Genomic DNA, 25,601 nt, shown 5'->3' on the forward strand with positions numbered 1-25,601 from the left:
ATTCATATTAACAAAGTCACTAAGTGCTATTATGTAGTGAAATATGAAACTAAAAGCAGGGAATACTCCACAAGCTGTGCAGCACCTGTGGAAAGAGACGCATAACATTTCAGATTGAAGTTAATTCTGTCTTTTTCCTTAGACACTCCCTGAAGCTTTTACTACTTTCATTTTGGATTTGTATTACTTGCATTGTTTTAAATCTCTGTTTTTAATTTCAATTCATTGCAAAATGAAATCCTGTCACAGGTAACCCTGCTTGTTGGTGGAATGACAAACGTGATCAGGTCTCCAGGGTGGATTGACCTCCTCTCAACTACTTCTCACAGAACCCTTTAAAGCATTTGAGAGGAAAGTTTGGGGGTGGTCTTTGTTTCAACTTTTCAATCAAGTGATGCTACCTCCAATATCTCAATATTTATTTATTGAGATACAGCTGGGTATGGGCTTTTCCAGCCCTTCAAGCCCTGCTGACCTGCAATCCCCCAATTTAATCCTAGCCTCACGATGGGACAATTGACCTACCAACTGGTCTTTGGACCATGGGAGGAAACCAAATCACCCAAAGGAAACTCACGCAGTCATGGGAAGATGCAAACTCCTTACAGACCGCAGCGGGAATCGAACCCTGGTCGCCTGGACTGTAAAGGGTTGTGCTAATCACTCCACTACCATGCCAGCCCTGGAATGTTTCCCTGGATAATACACCAGAGGCTTTGAAGAGGGATTTTCAACTGAAAGCAGCAGTCTTACTGTAGCTGACCTGAATTTTACACTGTTGCAGTGCAATATTTGGTTGCAGAGTTTATGTGTGGGCAGGATGGGGGCAAGCCCACATGACTAGTTAGATCTTTTGAGTGAATGAGTGAAATCACGGGGAAGTTGGAGGGCTATCATTTTGCAAGAGGTTCAAGTACAGACAAAGAATACAACACCTCAACTGTTAATAATTAGATTAGATGAAATTGGATTTATCAGTGCCGTGTGCATTGAAACATACAGTCAAATGCATTGTTTGTGTTACAACAAACACTGTCTGAGGATGAGCTGGGGGAAGCCCGTGAGTGTTGCCAAGCTTCGGGCACCAACAAGGCATGCCCACAGTGAGAACTAGACCGTCTCCTGGTTGAGGTATGTCTGACATAAGGGGAAGCATGCAGAGTAGTCTCCAATTGTCTCAGTCGCCTTTAGGTAGGTCTGAGGGATTATCAGTAAAAATCTCAGGGTCCCCCCCCCCCCCCATTAAGCTGTTATTTTGTCTGAACGTTCATTGCTGTTCAAGAAACAGCTTCTTCCCCACTGCCAGCATGTTCTTGAACTGAACTAAAAGACCTTCATTCTACCTCAGACTTAATTTCCCTCAACTTGCACTGATGTCATTATGCCGAGTTTTGTTTATCTTGTCTGGTGAGTTATGTATAATTTATGTTAATTTAATATGTGCTACTGATGCAAAAATTAAATTCTGAAGGTGTTTATATCCTAAACATGCATGCCCATGACATCCACCACACTGAGTAATAAAACTTACCCCTTCTGTATCCCCTTGAACCTACCCCCCTCACCTCCAATGCATGCCCTCCAGTATTAGATGTTTCAACCCTGGGAGAGAGATACACTCTGTCCACTCTGTCTATGTCTCACATAATTTTGTAAATGTCTATCAGATCTCCCTTCAGCTTTTGAGAAAACAAACCTCTTCTGCACCCTCTCCAAAGCCTCAACATCCTTCCTATAGTGGGCAACCAGAATGGTATGCAATTCTCCAGATGTGGCCAAACCACAGTTATATAAAATTGTAACGTAACCTCCTGACTTTTGAACTAATAAAAGCAAGCATTCCAAAAGCTTTTTTAACCACCTTTTTGACCTGTGTACCCACTTTCAATGACCTATGAATCGGATCCCAAGATCACTCTGCTCAGCAACACTGTCAAGGATCTTGCCCTTAACAGTGTATTGTATCCGTGCCTTTGCCCTACCGAGGTGCAGCACCTCACATTTATCTGGGTCAAACTCCGTCTGCCATTTCTCTGCCCACATCCCAGAAATCTCATCTCTTGCCTTTTTCAATAACCTGGGGTAAATCCCATCAAGCCCTGGGGACTTATCCACCTTAATACTCATTAGGAGACCCAGCACTACCTCCTGCTTGACCTCTAAATACCCTAACATATTTATACACTCAGCACTGATCTCCTGATCCACCATATCCTTTTCCCTGGTAAACACTGAAGCAAAGTACTCAAGTACCTCATTCACATTCCCTGCATCCAGGCAAATGCTCCACCCCCCCCACCCCCCTTTATCCTTGAGTAAGCCAAAGTATCAACTATCCTCTTGCTCTTGATGTATGTATAGAATGCCTTGGGATTCACCTTAACCCTACTTGCCAAGATGGCCCCTCCTGGATTTCCTAATTCACTTCTTTAGTTCTCTTCTAGCTTCTTTGTACTCCTCATGTGTTTTGTTTCATCCTGTCTTCCAAAGTTTTACATACATTTCCTTTCTCGTCTTGACTAAATTCATTGTCTCTGTGGACATCCAAGGCTCTCTTATCTTTCCATCCCCGTCTGTCCTTCTAACAGGAGCATACCTTTCCTGTACACTGTGCAAATGATCTTTAAAATCCCTCCACATGTCTGATGTGAACTTGCTGGAGAAAAGGTGTTCCCAATTAATGCTTCTTAATTCCTGCCTAACGCCCTTGTAATTTGCTCTACTCCAGTTTAAAACTCTCCTGCAGGGACTATACCTGTCATTATCTGTAACTAATCTGAAAGCTAAAGAGTTGTGGTCACTGTTCCCTAACCATTCACCCACTGAAAGGTCAGTCACCTGGCCAGACTCATTACCCAACATCAGGTCCAGTACGGCCCCTCCTCTCATTGAACCATTCACATATTGATTTACAAATCCTTCCTGGGTACACTTAACAAATTCTGCCCCATTTAAACCCCTTACACTAAGGTGGTCCCAGTTTACATTGGGGAAGTTGAAATCCCTATGACAGCAACCCTATTATTCATACACACTTCCTTAATCTGATTTTATATCTGTACCTCAGTGACTACTGGGGGGTCTGTAGTACAAGCCCATCAGTGTGATTGCATCCTTTCTATTCCTGATTTCCACCAAAATGGACTCACTGTCTGATCCCTCCATTATGTCTCCCCTGAGTGCAGTTGTGATGTGGTCCCTGATTAGTAGTGCAACTCCTCCACACCCCCCCACCCCCCACACACACACTTTTACCTCCTCTTCTCTCTTTCCTGAAACTTTGAAAACTTGGTACATTAATCACTGATTCCTGTCCCCCACTTTATCAATTTTCAGTAATGGCTATAACATCGTAGTTCCATGTACTAATCCATGCTCTAGGTTCATCACCTTTACCCATAATACTCCAAGCATTAAAATATTTCCAGCATCTGCAGATTTTCTCTTGTTTAGCATTAAAATATACCCACAACTTTTACCCAGAATAAATGATGCATCTGTCTAATTATTAGGTGCTGATCCCAGTAATCTAACCTAGAAATTTAATTACACAAAATAAAACACAAGCAGTGAGCAGGAGTGGTTGCAAACAAGCCCTTTGACATGATACAGTTGTCATTCATTATGTGCCATGTCAATGACTTAGGTGTTCATTGTCTTGACCATGACTGTTCCTGTCAAATTTTTCTACAGAAGTAGTTTGTTATTAACCTTTTTCCGGGCAGTGTCTTTGATTTGCTGATAATCCCAGCCATTATAAATTATCTACCTGGCGTCAGTGGCCACATAACCAGGACTCATGATGTGCACCAGCTGCTCATATGACCATCCACTACCTGCTCCGATGGCTTCACGTGACCCTGATCGGGGGTTTCACTACCTGCTCCGATGGCTTCACGTGACCCTGATCGGGGGGGGTTAAGCAGCTGCTACACCTTGTCCAAGGGTGATTTGCAGGCTAGCAGAGGGATGAAAGTGCTTGACACCTCCTTTGGGAGATGTCTCCACCCCACCACCCAATCGTTGTTGTAGACAATTCATTGTAATGAGAGATGTTCTCAGTGTAGTAGGGCTGCTATTGATTTTTCATTTGTTTTGGTAGGTGTAAATACTTATACAATGTTTGCCATCTCTCTGGTTTGCACCTTTAGCTCTTCAGGGCTGCAAGGTTTAGAAAACTGAGAACATACACCGGTTTAGCCACAATTGGTCAGACGCTGACTTCATGGAACGACCTGCCATAAGCTTCAAGTGTTGCCGATGTCTGCTGCATTACCATGTGTCTGTCTTCGAAGTGAAAATTCCTTCAAGGAAAGCTTCTGGAGGCATCCACTTGACTGGCAGCATTGCGCGCCCACCTTTCCTGTAGTAACTTGCCCTGGGGAGAGGCACATTCAGATCAGATTACACAAGGAGAATCTGGGAATTAAGCCGAGTTTTGGGAATGAGCTACAATAATCATGGGCACTTCTGCAGCTTATTTCACAATAAAACATTTCAAGGTGCTTTACGAGTATATTATCAAATAAGGTTTGACCATGCAGGGAGATATAAACACAGCTAGGTTTTAAGGGTTGTCTTAAAAGAAAACTAGAGGGGCTGACTAGAGAGGGGATTCAACTGTTTAGTATAATGGCGGTGAGAATAAAATCAGGGCATTTTCATGGTGGGAATCTATTTATTTATTGAGATAGAGCGTGGAATAGGCCAACTATGCCACTTTAACCCTAGCCTAATCATAGGACAGTTTACAATGATCAATTAGCCTACCAACGGGTACATCTTTGGACTGTGGGAGGAAACCAGAACACCTGGAGAAAACCCTCGCTGTCACGGGGAGAACGTACAAATTCCTTACAGAAAGCGGTGGGAATTGAACTTGGGTCAACGGTACTGTAAAGTGTTGCGCAAATCACTATGCTACTGTGCCGCCCCAATTGGAAGAGTGCAGTGATTGGAGAATTATTAGTCTCGAGGAGGTTACAGAGATAAGGAGAAGTGAAGATACAGCAGAATTTAAAATAAAAAGATTACGTTTTGAGCCAAAGATATTGCTCTGGTAATACCCATTGTAGGATAGCAAATACAGGGGTGATGAGTGGATGGGACATTTCTGCTCAACTTGCTCTGAGCTTTTAGTTAAGATTGAGTCTCGTGAGGGTGTAACAATTGGAACATTTACATCTGAAGGTAAGAAAGGTAAGGCTACAGTTAGCAGCAGTTGAGCCGAGGGTGGAATCAGCTCATTTTATTGATGTGGGAATAGGCTGCTTTAGCTACTGCACGGATTTGTGATCACACTGGACCACCATTGCCAAGGTTACAAGCCTCTGACAGGGATGGCATCAGGATCTGGGTAGCTGAGCATGAACAGAATGCCTATGGTCTTCCAGACATTCAGCCAGAGGAAATTTCAACTCATTCTGATCTGAGTATCAGACAAGCTATCTGACAAGTCGAATACAGGTGAGGGGAGCTTTACCGAGGCTGATGCTGCCACTCTGCATACTGAAACTGACAATGAGGCTCAGGTAACACTACCAGGGACAATAAGAAGGGGCTATCCTTCAGACATAGCAGAGGTAATCATTCCTAACTGAGAAAGAAGCCATTATAGATCATTCTTTAGCTGCAACTAGACTAATATTTAAGGAAACCTTCGAGCATGGCCCCATCCAGATACAAGACAGCTGAGAAGTACTGAAGGAGAATGATTTGGTGAACCACATTACAGACTAAATTTGTCCAGTACATCATGCATCCTTGTGAGTGGGTTTGTACATAGTAAGACTGTTGTACATTGTACATTGGGCTGGTTGGTGGTGTAGTGGCATCAGCACTGGACTTCAAGGCAGATGGTCCTGAGTTCAAACCCAGTCAGGTCCCAACCCGAGCAACAGTAGTATCTGCGTGGAAGAAAGGCCTGGCAGTCTACTACTGTAACTTGCCTATGGTCCATGAGGTCACAAAGAGTTGGACTCGACTAAATGACTGAACAACAACAAAGGCATGGGCTTGATTCTAGTAAATACTATCTAAAGGATGAACTGGACCAGCTAAATACAACTCACGTCAAACACAGAGACAGGCAAGGATATGAGATATACCTGTAAATGTCTCGAGCCATCCCGAAGTCTCCAATTTTAGCTGCTCGCTTGGGTCCAGTGCAGGTTAATAAACAATTCCTTGCTGCAATGTCCCTGCATTGAAAAGAGTTAAATAAATCTGACACCAGCACGCTGAACACTATCACAGGAATAGCAATGACTGGCACTACTGTTGAAATGATGTACAGAACAATAGTAATAACAGAGGTTATAGATATACCAAGGAAAATGTGCAGTCATAATAATGGATACAGCTGCTGTAATAAAAAGGACACAAGTACCGTGATAATAGTGGACATTCAATAACAACAGGCTCAGCAAAGCATTAAGAATAACCACAACCCTTACTAGCAGGATATAATTGCAGAAGTAACAATGGACACATCTACAATAAAAGCAATGGGAACTACAGAAATCATATCGGTCCCAACCACAGCAATAGCTGGAACCACGTAAAAGCAAAAATTACAACTTTGTTCTTAGCTGGCCCCTGGTTTCCAGTCCAATTTTGTGAGGTTTTGAAATGGATGAGGCCAATGTGGGAACTGCCAATCCTTCCACAGACAGTGTGGGTGGTACCTAATAGGATGTTCTCTCTAAGCTGCATGGCCACGCAGTAACTGAAATGCTCCCGCGCACATAGCCTTTGTTGCTGCACAGCTGGAATCTTCTTCTAATGTTAATATTAAGGTACCACACAGTTTTCAGGGCATGTAAAAATTACTTGCTCAGAGCAAAGGTTGGTCTGCACAGCTGTAAAAAAAAAGAGGGAACACTAATGGCTAGTGACCAGTTTGTGAGTTGGAAGTGCTTCCAATAATGGTATTCAAAACCATCCTGAATTCTCACTCTCTGCTTTCAGAGGGTCATGGGTCAGAGATTTTCAGGAATCAGTGGGGGATGTTGCATTTCTTCAGGGATGCTCTGAGAGCATCCTTGAATCTTTTGCTCTGTCCACCTGGTCATCTGTGTGACAGCTTGACGTAAATTGTCCACTTCTGGAATATGGGGTCGTGCTGACAACACTGCACACCCAACATACTGACTGGAGCCTCAGTGATCGGAGTATTAGCGTGGGAGAGGATGCTGGGAATAGTTTGCTTATTCTTCTAGTGAACTAGGCTTTTGCAGAGAGAACATTGTGGGTATCTTTCCAGTGCCTTGAGGTGCCTGCTAAGCTGCAGATATATTCTGCCATATTTATGACTTGCAAACTCTCTGGTTTATGAATGGATCTCAGGAATGGAACCCTCTGGGGTGACCTGTGCAAGAATAAATACAGTGATAAAGAAAGGTACATCTTCACTAGTTATAAAGGATATAACCCAAGCAAACAAAAAGAAACTAATACAATTCATTACTATAAAATCTAATGCCTTTAGTCTGATTAAGATTTCATAATCTGATATCATTACCAACCGGTGAATGAAATGGTTGTCTTCCAGGTATTTGCAGCCACAAGCTATGTCCTTGGCCATGCTCAGAAGGTCCAGCATTGTCAATGTGGATGTGTGTGTCTGCAGTAAAAACAATAAATGGCACTGGTATGAGATGATCCACTGCATTTAATATGGTTTAGAATAAACCATTAAATTTGGAAAATTAGTCAACAACTAGGTGTCAAACTACATAACTTATATTATGATCAAAGATATAATTATGCCTTGAATTATGGAGTCTTTGGATATTTGTTGCATTTCTAAAGAAACACAAGTGAAAACAGAAGTACGTTATGCATAAGACCATAAGATATAGGAGCAGCATTGGGCCATTTGGGCTTTCAAGTCTGCTCCGCCGTTCAATCATGGCTGATATTTTTTAAACCTATCGTTATAGGATACAAAGGGAAATTTACAGGATGCAGAGCTGTGCTGAGAAGTGGCAGATAGAGTTCAACTCAGTAAGGTATGATGTGATGCACTTTGGAAGGTCAAATTTGAAGACAGAGTACAGGCTTAATTCTTAGCAGTGTGGAGGAACAGAAGGATCTTGAGGTCCACATCCATAGATCCCTCAAAATTGCCGTGCAAGTTGATAGGGTTGTTAAGGTGGCTTATTGTGTGTTGACCTTCATTAGTCGGGGGAACTGAGTCCAAGAGCCAGGAGGTAGCCACACTTGGAATATTGTGTTCAACACTGATCACCTCATTATAGGAGCGATTTGGAAGCATCAGAGAGGATGCAGAGGAGATTTACTAGTTTGTTGCCTGGATTAGAGAGCATATCTCATGGGAATAGGTTGAATGAGCTAGGACTTTTCTCTTTGAAGCAAGGGAGGATACAGGGTGACTTAATACAAGATGATAAGAAGCACAGATCGAGTGGACTTTTTCCCAGGGCAGAAATGGCTAATACAAGGGGGTATAATTTTTAGGAGATGGGTGTGATGCTAGGAGTTACATATTCTGCACAGATTAGTGGGTGCAAGAAACATCCTGCCAGGGATGGTGGTAGAGGCAGATACATTAAGGATATTTTAAAAACTCTTAGATAGGCACGTGGTGATAAAAAAAAAAATGGGATCTATGCAAGAGGGAAGATTAAGTTGATTTTAGGTTAAGGGTTTGGCACAATATCGTGGGCCAAAAGGTCTGTGCTGCGCTGTAATGTTCTATGTTCTAATACATCACCTTGCTACCAGAGAGAAAGTTATGCACTTGGAATGGAATACACATCAGGCAAGGTTGGGAAGTTTGCTTAATTATTTACTAGCCATCTTTGTATCTGTTCAACTACTGCTGAAGCCCAGATGAAATCTGTCACTTGCCCTTCAGGCTTGAGAGGCAAACCACACAGGAAATGTTACAAATAGTTGCTTTTGTGCTTACAACTTTAGGCCTGTTTTCTCTGAGAAAAGTCTTCATGTCTCCTCCAGACATCAGTTCCAGTAGGATAAATCGAGGCAGGGCTTGGAGACTCACACCGATACACTGGACAATATTCTGGTGGTTGAACTTGCTATTAAAGACAACAAGGAAATAATACAGTTAAAAGTTCAAAGCACATTGAAGATTAAGGGAATACTAGCGATGAAAAGTATTTCACTGAATAAGGAAGAGGAAAGGATTATACGCATACAATAAACACCTTCCCACCAGTGGTAGAGAACAAGTTTATAGATATTAGCAAAAGAACCTAAAGGAAGAAGAGAATAATTGTTTTTATCCCGATTAATTGTTACGATCAAGGTCTCCTTGCCTAAGGAAGTGTAGGAAGCTGATTTAATGGTGGTCTTCAAAAAAAGGAAACTGAATATTTGTATAGAGAGGGAAAAGAAGAGTTACAATTGGATGGGAAGCATTCTGTCAAGGCAGAACTTGTGGGGAGAAAATTGGGCAACAAGATCAAGTTTAGAACAAACTAAATTTGGAGCTAGATTAATAGTTTAGATCTTTTTCATGAGGAAGGGGATTTCAGAAGAATGCTTCTTAAATGGAGGATGCATTAATGGAAGCATCACACACAGTCCAGTCTAACTGGAAAAGTGGGATGAAAAAGAACAGGATTGAATGTTCACATACCTCCCGCCTTTGAGTCTAACATTTAATCCTAATTGGCCTTCACTAATTAACTGACAGTCAACTTTTGACTATCTGTACGAGTCCAGCAGTCTGTACTCAAAGGTCATACCTGGGATGAACTCCGAAGTTGGAGCCCAATGTCTGTGAGTCTGAGTATCCGAGGATAAGGACTAGAAGCCTGGGGTTGTCCTATCCTGGCATTGAAGTCTTCAATGGGTGCGCGAATGGATGGGAGGACTGGGAAAGGACTTGTTCTGTTGTTGTTATTGCTGCTTGTGTTGTTCTTTGGAACTTTATGGGCTTGCTATATTGGCGCTGGAATGTGAGGCAACATTTGAGTGCATTGGTTGTTAACGCAAACGATGCATTCCACTGTAGGTTTCAATGTACATGGGATAATTAAACCTGAATCTAAACCTAAATGTACAATGTGTGACTCGTGTCCTATTCTAAACCTTCAAGCAATCAGGAATGCACGAAAACAGAGTTGCCACTGTTACCTGATAATCAAAGCCTCCATCAGGAAATCCATTTCATCTTGCTCGGAACAGATTTCTGGCAGAGTCTGTGATTGGTAGCAAATAAATGCAGCAATACATCAGCATTTAAGAATTAGGAATTCAAGGATTTAATGACAGAAGAAATGGATCATGGGCCTTACTTGGCCTAATTCTTGCACTTAATTATATCCATTCCCTTAATTTGAAAAGATTCTCCAACCCAGACCCAAATATATTGAAAAATGAAGCATCTATAGTCCACCACACAAAATAATTACAAAGAATTACAACTTGTTGTATTAAAACAATCTCATTTAAGTCATAAATAGCTGATGGCTTATGACTCCTATTTAGCTGTACTGTAGAGTCACAGCGATCATATAATATCGAAACGGGCCCTTCAGTCAATCACATTTATGATGACCTTTATACATATCTATTCAAGTTCCACTTAGTTACATTCATTCTATAGCCTTCAATGCGAAGCATTTCAAATGTTGTCTAAATACTTCTTAAGATTTTATGGAAGTTCTATTTCCACCGCCTCCTCAGGCAGTGCATTCCAGACTCCACTCTCTATATGAAAATATTCTTCTTCAGGTTTCCTCTAAACCTCTTGATCTCAATTTATACATATCCCCTCTTGTTTTAGACATCCTCACTCAAGAGAACACCATCTACCCTATTAACCTCTGTTTGCTTTTTTATACTCCACAGAGAAAATATCCCCTTAGTGCCTACCCTGATAGAGAACTTTCTGTTGTGTTGAGATCATTTCATTCTTGAAATTTCAAAGCATATATAGTTCCCTTCTTCTCAATCTGTCCTCAAAATATAGTCTTCGCATTCCAATAAATAATGCACTGAACGTTCATCACAGTATGTCTAAGTATAACCTTAGATAAGAATTCAAAATCCATACCTAGCACTCCACATGTGATCTCATCAAAGTAATACACAATTGCATCATTTTAATTGAAAAAGAATCAGTGGCCACTTTATTATTATACCTGTTCATTAATGCAAATACTGTATCTAATCAGCCAATAATATGGCAGCAGCTCAATACATAAAAGAGGTTCAGTTGTTGTTCAGACCAAACATCAGAATGGGAAAGAAATGGGATCTAAGTGATTTTGACCGTGGAATGATTGTTGGTGCCAGTTGGGGTGGTTTGAGTATCTCAGAAACTACTGGTTTCCTGGGATTTTCATGCACAACAGTTTCGAGTTTACAAAGTATGGTGCAAAAATAAACATCCAGTGAGTGACAGTTCTGCAGGCAAAAATTTCTTCTTAACGAGAGAGATCTGAGGAGAATGGCCAGACTGGTTCAAGTTAACAGGCAGGTTATTGTAACTCAAATAAAAATGTGTAACAACAGTGGTGTGCAGAAGAGCATCTCTGAATGAATAACACGTGATCCTTTAAGCAGCAGCAGAAGACCATGGACATGCACTCAGTGGCCACTTTATGAGGTAAAAGTACCTTAAAAAGTGTGGCCGTTGAGTGTACTGTATATTCCTACTCCCAGACAACATAGGCCAAGCTGACGCTTGCTGTCCCTACATGCTAATGTTTTGCCATATGCACATAGTGACGTTCGAAAATCTCCAATTATCAGAATAATTTATTCCCTCACCTTCTGATTAATGCTCTCATCCTTCCTCTCAAACTGAATAATCACATCAGGCTCCATCAGTTAATCTGGCCGCACCCCACTTGCTTCCACCACACACTTGCTCTCCCTACATTGTCTTACAAGTGAACTTAGCTGGTTCCCTCATCTCAGCAACCAAGATCTGAAGGGCAAGTTTTTCCCCACAGAGAGTGAATACTCTCTGGAATGAACTACCAAGGAAAGAATAGTTTCAATGTTTAAATGGCTTTTGGACAGGTACTTGAATCGGAAAAGTGTAGAGAGCTACATGTCTAATGTGGCCAAATGGGATTAAGGTGGATAGGCACCATGCTCAGCTTGGATGAGCTGAGCATTCAGGGCCCTTTTCTCTGCTGTACATTTCTATGATTCTATGGTATGGAATTTAAATTGCTTATTTATTTCTCCTTGCTTCAGTCAATCAGTTACACTCTACTAATCCAAGAATGACCACTTTATTTCTAGTCGAACTTTTATTTCTCATTAACCAGTCCTCCACCCATAATCGGAGGAGTCTCAGTCTCGTTTATTAACCCAATGACCCTTACATCGGAAAACAAATTTGGAAGGTGTTGCACATGTACGGAGCAAAAATGGCAATGGAGCAGTAGGATTGAACATTTTTACTGTGTCACGTTAGCCTCTGTACATGCTGGGCAAACTACAGTGCAGGGGTTAGGAACCTGACCTGCTGAGACAGCAAAAAAAATTTGTCTTGAAACACCACGCAAGAAGAGAGAGCCTTCCGTATGTAGGACGCCCTATCAATTCACCATGTGATTAATCAGCCGCATACATACTTGACACATTCTCACAAACAGTCTGATATGGTGCAGAAAGGTCTATCACTAACCTTGATCGCCACTTGTAAAGGGGCTGATTCACCACCAATTCCAACCACATGGCCCTCATACACCTCACCAAAAGCGCCATGACCAAGAGCCCTAAGAAAGAAAGATGCTTGGTTAAGATTGTAAAAATGCACCTTATTATCAAGTTGTATCTCATCTATAGTGTGAAATGCTAGAGGCACGATGTCTCAGTCAATGTGTGGATCCAGAGGTGAAACTCGCCCATCGGACAGTGCAACTCAGCCTATTTCAGTCACAGCTATTTCGTATCTATTCATCAGCAATGAACAAGTCATTGCCCACATCCTCTAGATCTGACGTCTCAGTGGAGCTTTTGCAATATTGTCAAGGCTTTTTCTCCTGACTCTCCACTTGCATCGTCTCAGGCATGGGCAATGTCACACCCGCACCCTGCTATCCATGTTCACACTCACCTCCTTCTGTGCTCTGTCCCAGTTCTAAGCAAGTTGACCTGTAGCAGACATTTCTGTGATGTCTTGCCCCAGGGAACTGACAAACTGCCTGTTGGGTATGAACCTGCATTCATGTTCTCATCACTGCCGCACTTATTCTAACTGTTCATTCATTCAGTCCAGGCAGCATTTTGGATGGTAAAGTCTGGATCAGAGCTACTTAGGCCTGTTGTTGTGTAGAGGCCTTTTGCAGCCATCAGCTACCTCCCCCTTTCCAGAGTAACAGCCACATGCTGGAGGGGCGCTGCTGAAAAGGATAGATTGGTACATGGAAGGCAGATTGTAAAGAGCATGCACAAGAGGAGAGGATGGCTTCAGGCTGGGTGGTGTGGTCTAGGCCCGGAGCATTTTGCTGTAGTGGAGACCAGGTCCGAACATAAGGCATGGTCTGCTCTCTGGACGATTTAAATGCCAGCCCAGATAGACTGGAAAGGCTGGGTGTTGAGACTGGAGGCGAGGATTGGGCCAATTTCGCTCGCTCTCCCATGATGTTCACTCCCGTCTCCATGATGCTGAGGCTGTGAGACTGCCCCAGCTGCTTCGCGAGGATTTGCCCCACTTATATGATGAATTGAGACCGAGGCTTTGGGCCTATTCTGGGCTACTCCAGGGATTCAATCCAAGGACTCAATTTGGTTGAGAATGCTGTTGCTTGCTTCTGTTCTGTTCCTGAGCATTAGTGTTTTCATACCAGCCAGAATACTCACCACTTTGCATTTATACAAGTTTATACTAGTTTCAGATGACATGCCAAATTTACACAGAATTCTAAGAAAGAAGAGGTGCTGTCATGCCTTCTTTGTGGTTTCATTTGAATGCTAATCCCAGGACAGATGCCAAGGAATTTAAAGGAACCGACCTTCTCCACCTCTGTTCCCTTAATGAACACTGGCTCACTGACCCCTGGCTTCTTCCTATCATCGATAATCAGCCCTTTGGTTCTGCTGATGTTGAGTGAGAGATTGTTCTGACACCATTCAGGCAAATTTTCAATCTCCCTCCTATATGCCGATTCATCACCAGCTTTGATTTGACCAACGTACTAATTACAACCAGAAATGTATTAACTGGGGTAACAGACTGTAATTTCCATTGGGAGACTTTTTTTTAATGCTTGTATTTAATTTGGCTTGAAGACATTTTTAGGTTTGTATAAGAATATTTAGGACATCGAAGAGCATTCTTGCCGAAGGCACTTCATTGTTGTTTCCCCAAGAGATTGAGAGGGGTCACAACCAGGAAGGTTTTAATGGATTGAGAGGAGACAAACTATTTTCACTAGTAGGTGACCTGCTACTGGTGGTTCAAGGTTTGAGGTAATTTATGCTGGGTTGTGGGCTAGGTGGAAGGCGAGTTGCTCACGTAATTCTATAGTAGTTCTGGTAGTTCAAAGTAGATTTATTATCAAAGTACATATATGTCACCATATACAACCCTGAGATTCATTTCTTTGTATGCATTCACAGTAAAACAAAGAAATAATAGAATAAATGAAAAACTACACACAAAGGCCGACAAACAACCAATGTACAAATAAATAAATACTGAGAACACGAGTTGTAGAATCCTGGAAAGTGAGTTCAGAGGTTGGAGAATCAGTTCGGTGTTGAGGTGAGTGAAGTTATCCACGCTGGTTCAGGAGCCTGCTGGTTGAAGGGTGAGAACTGTTCCTGAACCTGGTGGAGTGGGACCCAAGGCTCCTGTACTTCCTGCCCGATGGCAGCAGCTGGTTCATCTTTGGAACTGAAACCTGTAGCCAGAGACTGGCATTGTAGCATTGTTTCACGCTGTTCAAAAGAACTGCAGACCTACCGGAGTTCAGAATGCGATTACAGCCGCTGGGAGCTCAGGACGGTCTCCAATTTCTCAGGACACGAGGCTGTTGGGGAGGCCCGAGGTAAAACTGAAGCACAGGGCTTTAAGGCCCATACTCTTCCCTACCACCCTCCTGGATGCTGTACAGTCTCTGGAAAATAATAATATGGTACAGATTGCAGTACCAGAAGGGCATCAGGGACTGGTGTGAAATCTGCTTCACAAACTCATGGCTCACCCCCAGCACTCGGACACAGCGCTCCAGACCACAGACTTAGTCTTCCACCACATGGACCAGATGGTAGCATCAGGTAAAGGCAGGGGCAAGAGTGTTTGCTTCATGATTCACTCACCATGGTGTACAGATGTGGCACTTCCACCTCAGTCCTGTTCCCCCAACCTGGGACATTTATCCGGCAAGTGTCATCCATTCTATCCGGTGAGGGAGTTCCCTGCCGTAATCCTGGTAAACGTGTGCACTGGAGGAGCCAAGCATCGTGATCTGCAGTAATGTGACACCACACCTGACGCCTTCCCAATCTTCAAGGGGGTATTCCACTAGGTCAGCTTAAAGAAGTCTCTGACAAGCTACTACCAATATGTCACCTGCAGAACCAGTGGAGCCAACACACTCAGTCACTGTTACACCACATAAAGAACACTTACTGTGCCACCATACACTCAGACTTCGGCAAGTCTGATCACTTGGTTGTATTTTTACCCCTGGCACATAAGCAGAGAGTAAGAACAGCAGCAGCAGCGGTGACAACCATGAAGATATGGTCAAAGGAGGCAGGGGTGTGTTTACAGGACTGCTTTGAATCTGTGGACTGGATCGTATAAGGATTCATCTTCATATCCAAATGAATATGCTTCGGCCATCAACAGCAACACACACAACAAGCTGGAGGAACTCAGCAGGCCAGGCAGCATCTGTGGAAAAACCGATGTTTTGAGCCAAAACCCTTCGGCAGGACTGGAGCAAAAAAGCTGAGGAGTAGATTTCAAAGGTGGGGGGAGGGAAGAGAGAAACGCCGGGTGATAGGTGAAACTTGGAGGGGGAGGGATGAAGCAAGGAGCTGGGAAGCTGATAGTTGAGATGAGGTGAGAAAGGGAAAAGGAGATTGGAAATGGAAAACTGGTGGGGGGGGGGTGCAGGAGGTTGGGGGCACTACTGGAAGTTTGAGAAATCGATGTTCATGCCATCAGGTTAGAGGCTACCCAAACGGAATACAAGATGTTGTTCCTTCAACCCAAGTGTGGCCTCATCACGACAGTGTAGGAGGCCACGGATGGGCATATTGGAATGGGAAGGGGAATTAAAAGGGATGGCCGCTGGGAATTCCTGCTTATTTTGGCAGACAGAGCGTAGATGCTCAGCGAAGCAGTCTCCCAATCTATGTCAGGTCTCACTGATATACAGGAAGCCACATCAGGAGCACCATACACAGTAGATGACCCCAACAGACTCACAGGTGAAGTCTCGCCTCCCCTAAAAGGACTGCTTAGGGTCCTGAATGGTAGTGAGGGAGGAGGAGTAGGGGCAGGTGTAGCACTTGTTCCACTTGCAGGGATAAGTGTCAGGAGGGAAGTCATTGGAGAGGGACGAATGGACAAGGGAGTCATGTAGGGAGCGATCCCTGTAGAAAACAGAAAGCGGGGGGGGGGGCAGTAGGGAAAGATGTGCTTGGTGGTGAGATCCCATTGATGGCGGAAGTTTCAGAGAATTATGTGCTGGATGTGGAGGAACCCTATCCCTGGGAGGGTGGTGGGAGGATAGGGTAAGAGCAGACATGCGTGAAATGGAAAAGATGGTGTCGAGGGCAGTGTTGATGGTGGAGTAAGAGAAGCCCCTTTCTTTGAAAAAAAAAGAGGACATCTCTTGTGTTCTAGAATAAAAAGTCTCATCCTGAGAGCAGATGCAGCAGAGACGGAGGAATTGAGAAAAGGGGGTGACGTTTTTACAAGTAGCAGAGTGGGACAAAGTGTAGTCTAGGTAGCTGTGAGAGTCTGTGGGTTTGTAATAGACATTGGTGGATAAGCTGTCTCCAGAGATAGAGACCGTGAGGTTGAGAGAGGGAATGGAGGTGTCAGAAATGGACCAGTTGAACTTGAGGGCAGGGTGGAAGTAGGAGGCAAAGTAGATGAAGTCGATGAACTTAGCATGGGTGTAGAAAAAGTGGGGGACAGTCACCAGGGAAGGCTTGGAACATAGACTGTTCCATGTAGCTGACAAACAGGCAAGCATTGCTGGGACCCATGCAAGTACCCACAGGAGGGAACTTGAAGGAAGTGGGAGGACCCAAAGGAGAATCTATTGAGAGTGAGGACAAGTTCCACCGGGGGAGGAGAGTGGTGGTGGAGGGGAACTGGTTGGGTCTGGTGTCCAGGCAAAAACAGAGAGCTTTGAGGCCTTCCTGGTGGGGGATTAAGGGACTGGACATCCATAGTAAAAATGAGATGATGGGGGCCAGGGAACTTGAAATCCTTGAACAGATCAAGATCGTGTGAGGTGTCACAGATGTAGGTAGGAAGGGGGGGATAAAACAGAGTCAAGATAAGCCGTTACGAGTTGAATGGGGCAGGAACAAGCTGAAACAATGGGTCTACCCAGACAAGTGGGTTGTGGATCTTGGGTTGGAGGTAGAAACAGGAGGTAGAAATGACTTCAAGACCTGTGTGGAGAAGTGTATGCCTTTGAGAGTTTTCCAAAAATGGATGCCCTGGATAAACCAAGAGATTTGTGGTCTGCGAGAGCTAGATCTGTGGCATTCTGGACTGGCAGTTCAGACCCATTCTAGAAGTCCAGACAGGATCTACAGAAGGTCATCATGAAAGGAAAAAGGTTACTCATGCGAAAAACAATCAGATGCATGACAACTGTGGCAGATTTATATGCCATTATAAGGTGACATTTAACAGCATAAATGGCAGTGATGTGTAATTTCCTGATGAGCTCAATGCCATTTTATGTGGGTTTTGGAAGGGAGAATAACACTATATCTGTGCAGATTCCCACAGCATCCAGCAATCCTGTGATCTCATCTCAGAAGCCGACATCAGAACATCGGTCAAGAGGGTGAACTCTTGCAAGGCATCCAGCCCCAATGGTGTACCTGGCCAGATACTGAGAAATGGTGCCAACCAAGTGGCTGGAGTGTTCCAGGACACCCTCAACCTCACATTGCTGGGACGTGGGGCTCCTCGCTGCTTCAAAAGAGCAGCAATGATGCTGATGCCCAAGAGCAGGGTGAGCAGTTTCAATTATAATCACCCAGTAGCACCCATGTCTACTGTGATGAAGTACTTTGAGAGACTGGTTATGGCTAGAATTAACTCCTGGCTGAGCAAACAGCCGAAACTATTGAAACTTCCCTAGTGCTGCAACAGGTCTACAGCGGAACAATCTCACTGGCTATGGAGCACCTAGACAACTGCAAAACATAGGTTTCTGTTTATTGATTACAGCATAGTGTTCAACCCTGTCATCCCCTCAGTATAAATCAACAAGCTTCTAAACCTGGTCCTCTAACTACCTGTGCAAGTGGACCTTCAGCTTCCTCATCAGGACTCCACAGCCAGCAGACATCAGTTCTGTTCTGACAATCAACACAGGCAATCTACCTCAAAAGATGTGCTTAGCCCACTACTCTTTTCTTCTGAACTCATGACAATATAGCTATTAATAAATTTTCAGAGGACACCATCATTGGTAAAAATCTCAGATGACTAGTTGAGTAGCGTTGCAATAACAACCTTGCACAGTGCCAGCAAGATCGAGGAATTGACCGAGACTGCCAGGTAGGGGAGGTTTGGAGTTTGAGATGTCAGTGATGGAAGGGGTAAGCAGCTTTAGGTCCCATAGAACCATAGAACATTACAGCACAGTGTGGTGAACTACATATACCTGTCTGGACACGCCCCCCCGCTGACTGCTCCTGTGGCTCCTCCCACAGACCCCTGTATAAAGGCAATTGGAGGCACTGCTCCTCCCTCAGTCTCCAGGATGTTGTGTGATGGTCTCTTGCTGCTGATAGTGCTCTCTCTTCCAGCTAATAAAAGCCTATCTCTCGCCTCACGTCTCCGAGAGTTATTGATGGTGCATCACACAGAAACAGGCCTTCTGGCCCTTCTTGGCTGTGCCGAACCATTTTTCTGCCTAGTCCCACTGACCTGCACCTGGACCATATCCCTCCATACACCTCTCATCCATGTACCTGTCCAAGTTTTTCTTAAATGTTAAAAGTAAGCTTGCATTTACCACTTAATCTGACAGCTCATTCCATACTCCCACCACTCTCTGTGTGAAGAAGCTCCCCCTAATGTTCCCTTTAAACTTGTCCCCCTTCACACTTAACTCATGTCCTCTGGTTTTTTTCTCCCCTGGCCTCAGTGGAAAAAGCCTGCTTGCATTCACTCTATCTATACCCATCATAATTTTATACACCTCTAACAAGTCTCCCCTCATTCTTCTACACTCCAGGGAATAAAGTCCTAACCTATTCAACCTTTCTCTGTAACTCAGTTTCTCAAGTCCCGGCAACATCCTTGTAAACCTTCTCTGCACTCTTTCAACCTTATCAATATCCTTCCTGTAATTCGGTGACCAAAACTGCACACAATTTTGGCCTCACCAATGCCTTATACAACCTCACCATAACATTCCAACTCTTATACTCAATATTTTGATTTATAAAGGCCAATGTACCAAAAGCTCTCTTTACTACCCTATTGACCTGTGATGCCACTTTTAGGGAATTTTGTATTTGTATTCCTAGATTCCTCTGTTCCACTGCACTCCTTGTGCCCTACCATTTACCTTGTATGTTCTACCTTGGTTTTTTCTTCCAAAGTGCAATGCCTCACACTTGTCTGTATTAAACTCCATCTGCCAATCTCCAATTTTTCAGTCCATTTTTCCAGCTTGTCCAGATCCCTCTGCAAGCTTTGAAAACCTTCCTGTGTGACAACATCTCAGATTTATCCTGAGCCCAACACATTGATGCCATCTTAAAGGCTGCACACCGGTACCTCTACTTTGATAGGAGTTTGAGGATATTTGGTGTGTCACCAAAGACTCTCGCAAGTTTCTGTAGATGGACCGTGGAGAGCATTCTAACTGGAGGCTATCTGGTGTGGAAGCTCCATCATACAGGATCGCAAGGGACTGCAGAGGGTTATGGACTCGGCTAGCTTTATCGTGGGCACAACACTCCACACCATGGAGGACATCTTCAAGAGGCGGTACCTCAAGAAGGCAGCATCCATTAAGGACCCTCATCATCAAGGATGTGCCCTCTTCTCACTTCTACAAAGTGGGAGGGGGAAAGAACCCGAAGCCCCACATTCAATGATTCTTCTCCACCACAATCAGATTTCTGAATGGTCCGTGAACACTACCATGTTACATTTTTTGCACTACTGTATTTGTCTCTTATATTTGTGTCCTTGCACTGTACCACCACGGTAGAACAGCAAATTTCATGTCAAACAAGACAGTGAGAGTAAACCTGATTCTGATCCGTAGTAGACTGCCTGGGTGGATGAAAGTAGCTCAGTAAATTCACACAAAATCGATAAGGAAAATGGAAAGGCAAGGGGGAAAGGGCAGGTTGGAGTGAATCTCGTTGGACAGCGGTAAGATAGGCTGAATGGTGATTTTCCGCAGCTCTAGCGTCACCCACCTCAGCAAGGAGATGTTCCTCCTGGGTACCTCCCTGAGTTCGTTGAGTGAGGCCACCTTGCCCGCAAAGCAGTAGTTCGGGTTGTAATCCGTCATGATGGTTGAAGTCCTGATCTTGCTCAGCTTGTACTCCGAGCTCTGCAGCTTCACCCTCACCGCCGCCAGCCTGTTGTTCTTACGATAGTGAACTGCCGTGAAAACAACAGAACGATTGATCAGGGTGCTGCCTCATACCCTGCCATGGCGCCATGCCCCCCAAGCAGTTCACACAGGCCGACTGTGGGTGCACACTTATATGCGTGACACATGCAAGTATACAGATTCACAGACTGGACAAGGGTTGCAGTTTGTTACGCTCCAGTCGCAGCCATTCTGGGCTTGTATCCATGCTTTATGCCATAGGTGTTCTGCATTACAACAGTAACTCCACTTCAGAAATATTTCACTGGCTGCAAGCACTCTTGGATGTCCAGTGGGTACTGAAGGCTGGCACAAATCCTTCTTTTTGTTCTCCGTTGCAACACGGAGAAAAGCAAATCCCTGTATACTTAAGAAGCAGTCAGAAGGTTATGTTACGACTTTATAAATCTGGAGTGTTGCATACAGTACTGGTTGCCCCACTATTGGAAGGATGTTGAGGCTTTGAAGAGGTTTACCAGGACACAGCCCGGCTTAGAGGGCATTGGCTCTCACGAGAGGCTGGAGAAACTTGGGTTGCTTTCTGTGGAGCACCAGAGGCTGAGGGGAGATCTGATAGAGGTTTATAAGATTATGAGAGGCCTAGATAGAGTGGACAGAGAGTATCTTTCCCTGGGTTGAAATGTCTAATACCCGAGGGCATGCAATAAAGGTGAGAGGGAGTAGGCTCAAGGGGGATGTGAGGGGCAAGTTATTTGCTTAGAGAGTGGTAGATGCCTGGAACGCACTGCCTGCTATGGTGGTAGAGGCAAATGCATTGCCAGGCTTTTAAGAAACATTTGGATACGCACATGGATGTAAGGAAGATGGAAGGATGTGGATATGGTGTAGGCAGGAGGGAGTAGTGTTTTGGTGTTTTCGATTTGCTTTTCAGCTGGTTCGGCACAACATTGTGGGCCGAATGGCCTGTTCCTGTGCTGTACTCGTCTACGTTCTAACTATAATAATGAGAAACCTCTCGTCTCAGCCCATCAGAACTGGCTGCTGAACTCAAGTTGTCTCAGTGATGGTTCCTTGCCTCTGATTTAGAACATTACTACTCCATCACCTGGCTGAACCAGTTACTGTAATCTTGCAGTTTACCTCCTTGTATGTTGCATTGTCTTTGAGACACAGTGAATATATTTCAAATGCACTTCTTGAAGTGCTGTGAGATAGACAGTGTGTATAGTCCTGTACAAATGCAAACTCACTTCCATTCATTTTCTAAGTGTTCTGTAACCATATTAGAATCTGATTTTTTTCTGATGATCAATTTATGCTTTTGCTAAATGGATATCTTGTTAAATTAAGCCAAAATTAATTAAGATAAGGAATGTACAAACAAAAGTTATTGATGCATGAATAGGCAAATTTGGCTCCTCTGGCATTCGGAAAGGTTATGACTGATCCTTTCCCTCATTACCACTTCTCTGCCCTAAGCCCATATCCATTGGTTACCTTAATATCCAAAATTCATTGATTTCTGTCTTGGATATCTGTCCAGCCCCATAAGAATGGACATTGAGATCAATACTTATTACTCGAAACTCTCGAGAGTATAGGCCTTGTTTGCTAAAACAAACTAGGACTCAGTTGTTGATTGTACCGATTTTAAAATGTAATTTCCAATAGAAACCTGTCAGATTTCTTTTGAAACCTCTCAACCTTGGTTCCACGAGACTTAGGGTAGCAGTTGAAATAGAGGACAGAAAGCGAGGCATGGCTCATAGTGAGGAACTACAATATTTGGATCTCTACTGTACATCATTTTAGAAACCAACTACTCTCATTTTTTGCCACAGAGGAGAGCATTCAGCCATTAGCGCCATTTGCCCATTAATTTCTGGGGTTTTTTCTGTCTATCCCACTCTGGCTCTTCTTCACAAGAGGGAACCTATAGTGGCCAACTGACACACTGTCATATCACTGGAATGAAACTCTCACAGTCACAGGGAGTACACACCAACCTTCTACAGGCAACAGCTGATTTTAATGCAAAATAATGCAGTGATGAGTGTTAAGCACCATTTTATCACAACAGGAATTGGGATGAAGTATTGGGAGAATTTCTCCTTCACTGAGTGCCCGCCCCCTCAAGCCATGTACTGGATCTCCTCTTTGGGCATGCTTTCAAAACCCCATCCCATGCTGAACCTCATGACTGTGGGTGGGTCATGACCCTTACATAAAATGAGATTTCTGCAGTTTCTCTGTTGCACTCTATTCAATTAAACTTCTTTAAAGTAAGGTGATCACAATCATCCTTACTTTTTCCTGAGTACCCAGTACCTCGTTGCCTGCACATTTGTAGGTTAACTTTTCCTGTCAGTAATATACTTCAACAATCATGCTTACTTTCCCTGCAGAAACTGACAAGGACAGGGGAAAGGGTTGGTGTGTTTTGATTGAAAAGGAAAACTTAACTAGGGGGCAGCAACAGTGTTGTTTCAATCACTGAAGCACCCTGTCTCACCCTGGGGCCCAGACTTATTTGGTCAATCAGCACCAGAGAGATTGGTGTGGCCCTTTGAGCCTCCTCTGTCAAGCGATTCTTCCTTGAACCTGAAACAATGCATTCAACTATGCCAGCCTTTGCAATTTTAGCAAGTACCTTTCCTGCCCAGCCACACCAAAGAAGGTGCCTCATAAAATAATAGAAGTTTTATGACATAGCTGATGACATCTTGGCCAGTCTTGACCACGTTGATGAAAAGTGGTGCTTCTTCAAACACTAACAATTTTGCTCTTGAAGAACCCATTCAGGTACACTTTAAATGTGACAAGGGCAGCACACCAAGAAGCAGTTTTAGTCCGTGACTAACCTATATGACAGATACATTTGTATGTCTTTATTAATCAGTTGAAAAATCAATTGACCATAGGGCTTGAATGCTCAACTCAAAGACTTTGGTTCTGTGTTGCCCTTAATGTTAAAATATACCAGCTGATTTTTTTCTTGAATGATTCTGATTTTATTCCTCTCACTCCTGGCTCCCCCTGCAGGTGAAGTAGTTTCTCTCAGTATACACCGTTGTCTTTTCAAGATCTTCAGTCACATTCATGTCACCCTCCCTTCTCCCATTCTTCAGGGAGTACAAGGCTAATGATGCTGAGATCCATGCTAGGATGCACTGGGACATAACATCGGTGATCGGGTGTTTCAGGTCTTTCAACAGCAGACACCCTTGTCCAAACGACCGAGCCAGGGTGGATCAGGCCCTGGCTTATGTCCCAGCAGCATGGGTCTACGGGTCACACCTCACACCTCGAGCTACAGCCATCTGGAGGCTCACTCAGCAGCTTTGGACTCTTTTCTTTGTAGCTCCTGTAATGCCAAGGAACTGTATCCTGAACACAAATTGAAAGCTGGTGATATTAATGACAGGTGTCCCAAAGCTCACAGGTTAACATGAAATGAAATTTCTGCAAGCTGGTCAATTGGAATAACTTTCCCAAAGCAGGACCATAGGAGCCAAGATATTTCCTCTTATTCCCAGTATTCCAGCCACTCCTGCGATGGCTACTACTTCCTACTGGTGATAAGTTACTGCCTTTGTGGATTTTATGCTCCCAGGCCATGCATATATACATCACTCATAGGAAAACAGACATTTTGGAAACCCGCTGCAAAGATTGATGACATAATTTGGGCAGAATATTTGGTGCAACTCTGAAAGATCAAGGATCTTCCTCAGACAAGATTAAACTAAGGTCCTCTCAGCTCTTCCTGGTGAATGATCCCAATACTGGTTTTAAAGTAAGGACACTCTTCCTAATGTCCAGACCAATACTTAATACTCACAGAACAGCTAAATGGAAAAGCTATTATATTGTTGAATGGAAAATCTTGTTGTGCACAAGTTGGCAGTCATGATTTCTCTGTAAAACCATCACTATACTTTAAAAAATGTATTTCACTCACTTCAAAAAGATGTGAAAAGTCATAAGGTCATACAAGGTGATATGAATTGTGACATTCATATATCACTGTACTAACATACTGAACAAAAATGTTGCAATAGATGATGAAAAGATAAGTCTTTTTTAAACCTGCCGGCAGATGACATTTAGCCTCCAGAGGCCTATTCTTCCCTCTGTGCTCTAATGCTTTTAATTGACAAGTAGTCTTCTAATTTCTAAAGTAGCACAGGAAATTCAAACTACTCCGTTCTAAGAAGGGACAGTAAAGCAGGTAACTGTTGATGCACGCATCTCTCACAAGTTGAGGATAAACTTGTTTAGTTGAAATTTAGAGAATATTTAGAAAAGTATGGGAAAATTAGAAATCAACCTACCTAGATTCACTAAAGACAGTTTGTGCTTAGCAAATTCAACAGTGCTCCTTTAATAAAAGCAAACTGGTGATAAGGCTAATTACTAATAACAAGGAGACCATTTAGTCCATTGTGTTCATACTAGCTCCCCACAGTCCGCTACATAATTTCCATTTCTCAAATCCTTTTTTCTCAGTAGCCGGTTTTATTCTCTCTCACACCACTCAGCAACTCCCCCGTGATCTTCTGCTTGCCACTTGCTTACTCCAGGGACTAGTTAACCCACCAACACACACAAAATGCTGGAGGAACTCAGCAGGCCAGGCAGCATCTATGGAAAAAAGTGCAGTTGACGTTTCAGCAGGACGGGTTTACCCACCTTCAAGTCTTTGGGTTGTGGGAGAAAATGAATGCATCTGGTGGAGACCCTACGTGATCACAGAGACAGTGTGGAAACGCCGCAGAGACAGGGCCATGAATCGGGATAAAACTCAGTAGCACTAACCACTGCGCCACCACGCTCTCAGTGAAACATATA

General features: G+C 43.6%; 1 protein-coding gene across 3 annotated transcripts in view; it reads right to left on the reverse strand.

Moving 5' to 3' along the window:
• ltk (leukocyte receptor tyrosine kinase) overlaps nucleotides 1-25,601 on the reverse strand; it is a 187,524-nt gene that overhangs the window by 16,486 nt on the left and 145,437 nt on the right. For all 3 annotated transcript variants that reach the window (XM_073040302.1, XM_073040303.1, XM_073040301.1), the window contains 7 exons: nucleotides 20,611-20,797; nucleotides 12,641-12,731; nucleotides 10,129-10,193; nucleotides 8,936-9,065; nucleotides 7,527-7,624; nucleotides 6,108-6,200; nucleotides 4,277-4,378 (listed from right to left, as the gene is read on the reverse strand). In XM_073040302.1, the coding sequence (XP_072896403.1) occupies nucleotides 4,277-4,378; nucleotides 6,108-6,200; nucleotides 7,527-7,624; nucleotides 8,936-9,065; nucleotides 10,129-10,193; nucleotides 12,641-12,731; nucleotides 20,611-20,797 (766 nt within the window). The remainder of the gene's footprint in view (nucleotides 1-4,276; nucleotides 4,379-6,107; nucleotides 6,201-7,526; nucleotides 7,625-8,935; nucleotides 9,066-10,128; nucleotides 10,194-12,640; nucleotides 12,732-20,610; nucleotides 20,798-25,601) is intronic.

Source organism: Hemitrygon akajei, chromosome 3, assembly GCF_048418815.1.
Source record: "Hemitrygon akajei chromosome 3, sHemAka1.3, whole genome shotgun sequence".
Lineage (NCBI taxonomy): Eukaryota > Metazoa > Chordata > Chondrichthyes > Myliobatiformes > Dasyatidae > Hemitrygon > Hemitrygon akajei.